Source organism: Emydura macquarii, unplaced genomic scaffold, assembly GCF_026122565.2.
Source record: "Emydura macquarii macquarii isolate MOO-44397 ecotype Brisbane River unplaced genomic scaffold, CSIRO-AGI_Emac_v2 contig_3130, whole genome shotgun sequence".
Lineage (NCBI taxonomy): Eukaryota > Metazoa > Chordata > Testudines > Chelidae > Emydura > Emydura macquarii.
Window position 1 is genome coordinate 1 of NW_027133267.1, and position 7,096 is coordinate 7,096.

A 7,096-nucleotide genomic window follows, 5' to 3' on the forward strand; every position below is an offset into this window, starting at 1 on the left:
AGACTCCCACAATGCAACCTCTCTGCAATGCCTTGTGGGGCGAGATATTCCTCCTGCCCCTGCCAGCCGGGGGTCCAGCCCAGCCCACACAGCATGGGGGCTGGGAGCCTTCCACATTGCATTCAGAATGACCCAGCACTTTGCTGGAAGTTACTAAGCTGCTTGCTACAGGAGCATCCTGTGGCGGGGGATGTCGCGGGTGAACGGGGCGCTGGGGTGGAGAGGCGAGCAGGTGACGAGGCTCCTCATCGGAACAGGCGACTGATGAAGCGGCCGGCGGCCCCAGTAGCTCCACCAATGACGCCGGGTAACACGAAGGGGGCAGCCTCGCTCACCGTCTCCAGCACCGAAGAGATCCACGACGGCTTCTGAATCTCCTCGCTCTGCTGCTGCAGCCGGCGGATCTCGTCCACCATGCGTCCGGCCTCCTCCCGGACACCCTCCCTCAGCAGGGCCTTGTGCTCCTGCAGGACAGCAAAAGTGTGACGGGGGACCCCAGCCTCATGCTCTGTGTGTGCGCGCGCCCACGGGTTACCCTCTGCTGGAGGGGTCTCTGTGTGTGTGTGTGTGTTCTTCCCCTGCTAGTGTGGGGCAGCGCTGGGAAGGATGAGCTCAAACAGCTCCAAGCACCCACGGCCCCCCCGCTACCTTCAGCTTCTGATCCACCATCTTGCCCTGCTCCTCCAGCAGCTTCTTCCTGTCGCCCTCCAGCTTCTCCTCCAGCTGCCGCAGGTTCTCCTGGTAGCTGCGTTCCTGGTCCTTCAGTTTCTGCTGCAGCTTAGCCTCCTGCTGCAGGATCTGCTGCTCCCGCTCGGCTGCTTTGGCCTGGGCTCGCTGGGCTGGGATGGGGAGAGAGGTGCGGTCAGCTGCAGTCCAGGCATGGTCTCCCCCACCCCAGTGGCATGACGTACCCCCCCCCCAGCGGGTACCTGCCATCTCCTTCTCCTTCTCTGTCAGGACCTTGTCCGTCTGCAGGATGGAATGGCCCACGGCCTCCTTGGACTGGAGGAACTCCTGCAGAACTGCGTTGGCCTGGGGATGGACAGGGAGAGCCACAGGGTCAGGGGAGTTTGCCCCGGGGATCCGGGTTGAGATTCTGGACTGGCTCAGACGGGTGGGGGCTGGGACATGGGGCCTCTCCCCTCTAGGAGGCGCCAGCTCCCATCCAGCCCCAGAGTCAGCCTTTGGTTCCCACTCGACACCCTCAGCGCCTGTTCCAGATGAGCGGGGGCTGTGCCCGGCTTTTAAAGGACAAACGGCCCCATCCACGGGCACTGACCGTTCCCCCTCCAGCACAGCAGTCGAGGGCTGGATGGGCCATGGGAACCAGGTCCCCGGGACACGCTGGCAGTGGGGAGGGTTATGGGGGGGGATGGGCTCACACTCTGATGCTGCCCCTGCTCCGGGGAGGATCCAGGAACTGCCCGGCTGAGGAAGCTGTTCTCTGGTTATCAGCAGCACTTCCTGGGATGCAGACTGGGGGTCACAGACACACAAAGGCGGGCTCCAGCCCTCTCCTACCTTGATCCCCTTCCCAGGCACCTGCCGGTATCTCTCCACCATCTGCCGCTGGTCTTCCAGGAAGCGCCGGTAGCCCCCAGGCACCGCATAGAGCCCCTGCCTGATCCAGTCATCCAGCTCACCCGACAGCTCCTTCACAGCGGCCGTGCAGCGCTCTGTGGAGGCAAGATCGTTGCGCCGGCACAGGTCCTGCTTCTGCTCCTCCAGCTGGTGCTGCCAAGATGGGCACAGAGAGGCCGGGTGTGAGGCAGCGTGGGGGGTGCACAGCGGCAAGGGTGCGAGCCACGAGGGGCCCAATGGGGCAGAGGCGTGAGCTGATGCGCCTGCGCCGGAAATTAGGCGGGGTCCCCTTGGCCTGGCATCTCGGCTCTCCAGCTAAACAGGGGCGGGAGCGCGGAGAACCTCAGGGAACAGGGTCAGGGGAGCCCAAGACCGGCCCACCCCACAGAGGGACAGCTGGCCCATAACCCTTGGGGCCAGTGCGAGGGGCTGTACCATGAGCTCCCCTTGGAAGCGGCCATCATCGTCCTTCAAGGTGCGTGCCATGAACACCCGCAGCGCCTCCCGCTCGCACTGGGCGTGCAACTCCAGCAGCTCGTTCGCGGTATTCGTGGGCAGCACCGCCCGCTGCCCCAGCTGCTTCTTATAGACAGCCACGGCCTCCCGCACCGCCGCCGAGTTCACCGTCTGCGCCAGGGCCAGCACCGCGGTCTCCACGCAGGGCACCGCCCCGCTGCGGATGGCGTCCATGTAGGTCACCGCCAAGTTCCCCAGCACTGCCGGAGGGACGGGGTCAGTGGAAGGTTCCCCAGCACTGCCGGAGAGGTAGGGTCCCCATCAGGGAGCCCGGCCCCCCCACACCCTGCAGAAGCCTGGCTGCTCCCTGCCCCATCCTGCACCCCGTGACCCGCCCTCCCCTGCAGCACGGACGCTGAGCCTGGGACGTGCCCTCATCACCCCCAGATACACCCCAGTGCCCCATCCCAGATGGAAAAGCACCCCAGTCTCCCCCGAGCCTCATCTCTCCTTGGGACACACCTGGTTTCACCCCCAGCCATTGGGTCCTCCTCTGCCTTTCTCCACAGCCCAACGGCCCTCTGGGACCTGGGCATCCCTTCCCAGGGAGATGTGGCCCGCCCCTGGCCATCCAGGCCTCTCCCCAGGGACCTGCTAACCAGACCTGCTCTGTCGGGCTCCCCCCCGCCACGGGTCATTTCCGTGCTTCTGCGCTGCCCTTGATGATTCTCCAGCGTCCCTTCGAACCGCACTCCCCAGGGCTGGGCGCAGGCACCAGAATTGGTGCCGCCAGTGCCGCACACCAGGGAAGCCCTCCCAGCTCAGTTCATCCTGCCCAGCTTCTCACGAGCCCTGTCGGCCTCAGCGCAGCACAGGGAGCCGCTGACTCCCCGGTCCGAGGGCTACGGACACTCACTGGCCCCGGTCACCACATGGCCACCCGGGATGGTCTTGGGCTGTGATGTCTCCCAGACGTGGCGGCAGAACCGGGCCACCTGCTCCAGGAACTCGGGCTCCAGCTCGGCCTCCCGAACATCCTCCAGCCGGGCCAGGTCCCTCCGGCCGGCCGGCTGGACAAAGATGAAGCATTTCCGGGCCGGGAAGAACTGGCGGATGCACTTGCGGGGCAGGTTGTACAGCTGGGTTTCCTTGGTGCTGCCTGGGGAGGAGACGAGCTGGGCAGCAGCCCTGCACCGAGATGCAGCTGCTTCTGGGGGGGCAGCGCGGCGGCTGCTGGACACATTCCCTTTGGAACCATCCCAGTTGGAATTTGGTTGGGACAGCAAATGCCCCAACTCCCAGGGACCAGCAACACCTGTGAGGTGTTGACGGCTTGGGTTTCTGTCTCAAGCAAACACCACCCCCGTAGCACTGCCCTGAAGTCAGCACCGCTCCCCTACCTGGCTTTAGTTTCAGGGCGTTCTCCAGGTACTCGTCCTCGCTGATCTCCCGCCCGTCCAGCTCCAGCTGCAGCGTGAAATCCCGCACGGCCCACACGAAGGCTGGGAAGAACCGCACAAACTCCTCCGAATCCTGCCGGCCGCCCCCGCCCGCCACCGTCACCTTGATGTGCTCTGTCAGCTCAGTCACGTAGCTGGGGCCAGATAAGGAACTGGAGACACAGCGCCCCCCGCAGGGGGGTCCCATTCCCTCAGGGAACCCCCCAAACCCACCTGCAATGGGGGCTCAGAAGGAACTGGGACAAAGGGGAGGATATTCCATCACCACCCCAGAAGCAGGAATTGAATCCACGGTCCACAGGGTTCAGAGAAGCTGCCTGCAGTACTGGAGCTGAAGGAGCAACTCCGCAGCTCAGGGCAGCAGTGGGTTGTTACCCCCCTTACACGGAGCGGCTGCTAGAAGGTGCCGTGGTGCACACACTGCGCTGTGGGTCACGGCTTCGCTGGGGGTGAAGCGTTTGGATAGAACCACAGGACCCTTCCCCAGGGAAATGCCCCCCCCCCAGCCGCCTGGCAAGGATACTGCAGCTGGTCCATGGCCTGCTGGTTGATAGTGCCCATGCTGTTATAGACCAGGGTGCTGCCGAGCAGCACGGCCAGCGCGAAGATCCACGTGTCGTTCTTCGTGTCGCCCTGGAACGACACCCAGCGTCACCGTCCCCAGCGCGTCCCAGCCACAGAGCTCACAGCCCCACGCAGGGCAAGGCGGGACCATCAGCCCATTGGCATAGAGGGGGAAACTGAGGCACAGGGCACAGACCGGCCCAGCTCTCTGGAAGCCCAGCTCATGGCTCTCTCTGCCAGACCACAGTGAATTCCCGTTCTTTGAGCCGGGAGAGTTGCCATTTGGGGTTGGCGTATTTCCCCCCACGCACCCCAGGAAATCCCCAGCTTCTGGAGGCACGTGAAGGGGAGGGGCTTCCATTGCTCGCCCGTTCCTGAAGTAAGTTTCTGACCCGCGTGGCTGCGTTAAAGCTTTGGGAAGGTGACACCCGCTCCCCCCTGCCCTGCCCCAGGGTTCCAGCCGCAGCAGCCTGCAGAGCAGGGCAGGGGGGGTTCAGCTGCTCTCATGCATCTTTGGGTCCCTGGTGTCTGGCGATGCCGGCTCCTCCCTCCGCCTACGGCAAGGCGATGCCAACACGCGGCCAAGCCTGCGGGATCCTTCTCAACGGATCCATCGTATCTGCAGTGTCTGAGCCCTCGCCAGGTTGAATGTATTTATCTTCACACTCCCTGTAGCAGGCAGGGCGGGGCGTTGGCCCCACTGCCAACATCTTGGTAAATTTGGACCAAGAAAAGAAAGAAAAAAAAGCTGGAAATTCAAAATGAAATATTCCAAAGGTCTCCACTTTTTTTGCATGCCCCATACTCAGGACACGTTTCCCATTTTCAGTCCCTGGCACTTTTCCCCCATTTTGACATTTCATCACAATTCAGGACAGGAAAGTTTTTCTTTATCTCAACAGTTCTCCCAAACCACTTGCAGCCACGCACCTGGGCCTTCCTTCCCAGCCCCACACGGTATCCCCAGCACCCCAGCATTGGCTCTGCTCCCGTCAGAGGGCATCAGCTCTACCTCAGACAGCACCTCCTTCCCCAGCAAGGAGCTCCTTTGCTAGGAGTCTGGCCCTTAGCAGAGGGAGCTCCTTAAATACCTCATCCCCTTTCCCAGCATGCCTTGCCCTGAACTACAATTCCCAGCAGCCCCTGGGAACTACAAGTCCCAACAGCCCCTGCGTGCCAAGGGGCTTTACAGCTGCTCTGCAAATTGGCTGCTTCTCACACACTGTCCCCCAACCCCCCACTCACCTTCTCCACGTCGCCCAGCCCCTCGGTGTCCAGCAGCACCAGGGTGTGGCCGGCCCGGCGGGGGTGGGGCACGCACCACATCCAGATGCCCTTGGTGTGAGACTGCACCGTGGAGCCCAGCGAGAACCCTGGGGGAGAGACGGGTGGAGCTGGGACAGACGCAGTGACAGAACCCAGGAGTCCTGGCTCCCAGCCCCCTGCTCTAACCACTAGACCCCACTCCCCTGCCAGTGCCAGGGAAGAGAACCCAGGTGTCCCGGTGCCCGTCTGACTCACCCGATCTCTGGCCGGCCAGTTTGTTCATGAGGTAGGACTTGCCGGTGCGGTACAGCCCGGCGACGGCCACCACCACCACGGGCTGGGCGATCTCCGCCAGCACCCGCAGCGCCTCCTGCTGCACCCGCAGCTCCCCGGCCAGGCTGTTCTCGATCAGGCAGACGGGGGCCGGCATGGGGATCTCCATCGCGCTAGGCAGGTGTGCTACGGACACAGAGCGGGGAGGGTCAGTAGCTCCGTCCCGCTGGGAAGGCCCCTCCCGCCATGACCCGGCGGAGCGCGGCCGTCCCGGGGAGCCCAGGCGGGGGAGGGTCCCGGGCGGTTCAGGGGGCGGGCGGGGGTCCCGGGGGGATGGCCGGGGGTCCGTGCGGGGGGTCCCTTCCCCGGCCCTCCCCGCTGCTCACCGCGCGGCCGGGCTGCAGACGTTGGCTCCTTCCCGCCACACACGCGCCGCGCGGCTCACGAATCTTCCCGCCACACACGCGCCGCGCGGCTCAGCCAATCGCGGTTCCCGCCCCGCGAGAGCGGCCGCCGACCAATCGCCGCCGAGCGTTAGGAGGCGGGGCCCTGTGGGGCGGAAGTCAGGAGGCGCGAAAACCGGAGAGGGCGCAAATGCCGCTCGTCACCCACTGCGGGGCGGAAGCGTGACGTCATTGGCTCGTCGTGACATCACAGCCTGTAAAGGTGACGTGCGCGCTTAATCGCAGTCTCGTCGTGACATCACAGCGTCTCCTAGTGACGTCACAGCACTTGATCGCGGGATCGTGACGTCACAGCGACATCTTGTGATGTCACCTCGTCTCACCGCAGTCTCGCTGTGACGTCACAGAGCAGCGTCACCGGGACACCTTTGCTCTCTCGGCGCAGCTCCTGGCCAGGAACCCGCCCGGACCCCGGGACCCGCCTGTGCTGGGAGCCGCGGCCCCCACCCCAGCCCCGCCCCCCAGCCCCACCCCTCCAGAAAGACGAAGCCGAGGTAGAGATCCATCCCGCAGCTCCGCCACGAACGCTGCGTCCCCGCTTGGTCTCTCCAGCCGGTCCCTGCCTGGGAGATAAGGTGCTGCCGGCTGCGTTTGCTGAGCAATCTCTGAGCAAACAGATCTCGGCAGGCGCAGGGCGAGCTCGGGCGCCGCATGGATCGATCCGGCTCACGGCGGTGGCAGGTGCCACCTGGAGGGGGGAGAACGTCGGGGCCAGCAGGTGCCAGCCAGTTTGGGGAGCGAGCGTGGGCGAGGGCAGACTTAGGTGCTGCTCACCTGCGAAGGAGCGTGGGGGTGGGGGGATGGGGCGTAAGGGGATGGCAGTGCTGGGGGGCAGCGATGCTAGGGGGAAGGGGCACAGCTGGGAGGGGCAGGTTCAGATAAACCCTTGATCTCAAATCCTGGCACTTAAGCAATTAGCCCCCATGGCACAGGCAGGGCTGGAGACGCTCAGGTGGCAGCTGCCTGGGACAGAGCCCAGCTCTGGCTTCTGTATGTGTACAGCGCATAGCGTGCTGGGGTCCTGGGTGCTAC

General features: G+C 64.6%; 1 protein-coding gene across 2 annotated transcripts; it reads right to left on the reverse strand.

Annotated features, from left to right (window-relative positions):
• Nucleotides 1–6: 6 nt before the first annotated feature.
• Nucleotides 7–6,090, reverse strand: LOC137142067 (guanylate-binding protein 1-like). Of its 2 annotated transcripts, XM_067531285.1 has the most exons (11): nt 5,987–6,090; nt 5,583–5,786; nt 5,307–5,434; nt 4,021–4,130; nt 3,438–3,631; nt 2,954–3,196; nt 2,017–2,297; nt 1,522–1,734; nt 930–1,032; nt 649–839; nt 7–464 (listed from the first exon to the last, which is right to left on the reverse strand). In XM_067531285.1, the coding sequence occupies exons 2-11, from the start codon at nt 5,767–5,769 to the stop codon at nt 246–248; spliced, it is 1,869 nt and encodes a 622-aa protein (XP_067387386.1). In that variant the 5' UTR covers nt 5,770–5,786; nt 5,987–6,090; the 3' UTR covers nt 7–245. The 2 variants fall into 2 exon arrangements, with proteins under 2 accessions (XP_067387386.1, XP_067387387.1); XM_067531286.1 differs by lacking the exons at nt 5,307–5,434; nt 5,583–5,786; nt 5,987–6,090 and adding an exon at nt 4,992–5,088.
• Between the last annotated feature and the right edge of the window lie 1,006 nt (nt 6,091–7,096).

What these genes read in the sequence shown, in the direction of transcription:
- LOC137142067 (XM_067531285.1), bottom strand. Translation starts at nt 5,769, where the DNA reads ATGGAGATCCCCATGCCGGCCCCCGTCTGCCTGATCGAGAACAGCCTG. An exon ending in TGCCTGGGAAGGGGATCAAG is followed by an intron (nt 1,033 to 1,521) that starts GTAGGAGAGGGC and finishes GTCCATCCCCAG; the next exon opens with GCCAACGCAGTTCTGCAGGA. An exon ending in GAAGGAGAAGGAGATGGCAG is followed by an intron (nt 840 to 929) that starts GTACCCGCTGGG and finishes TCCCCATCCCAG; the next exon opens with CCCAGCGAGCCCAGGCCAAA.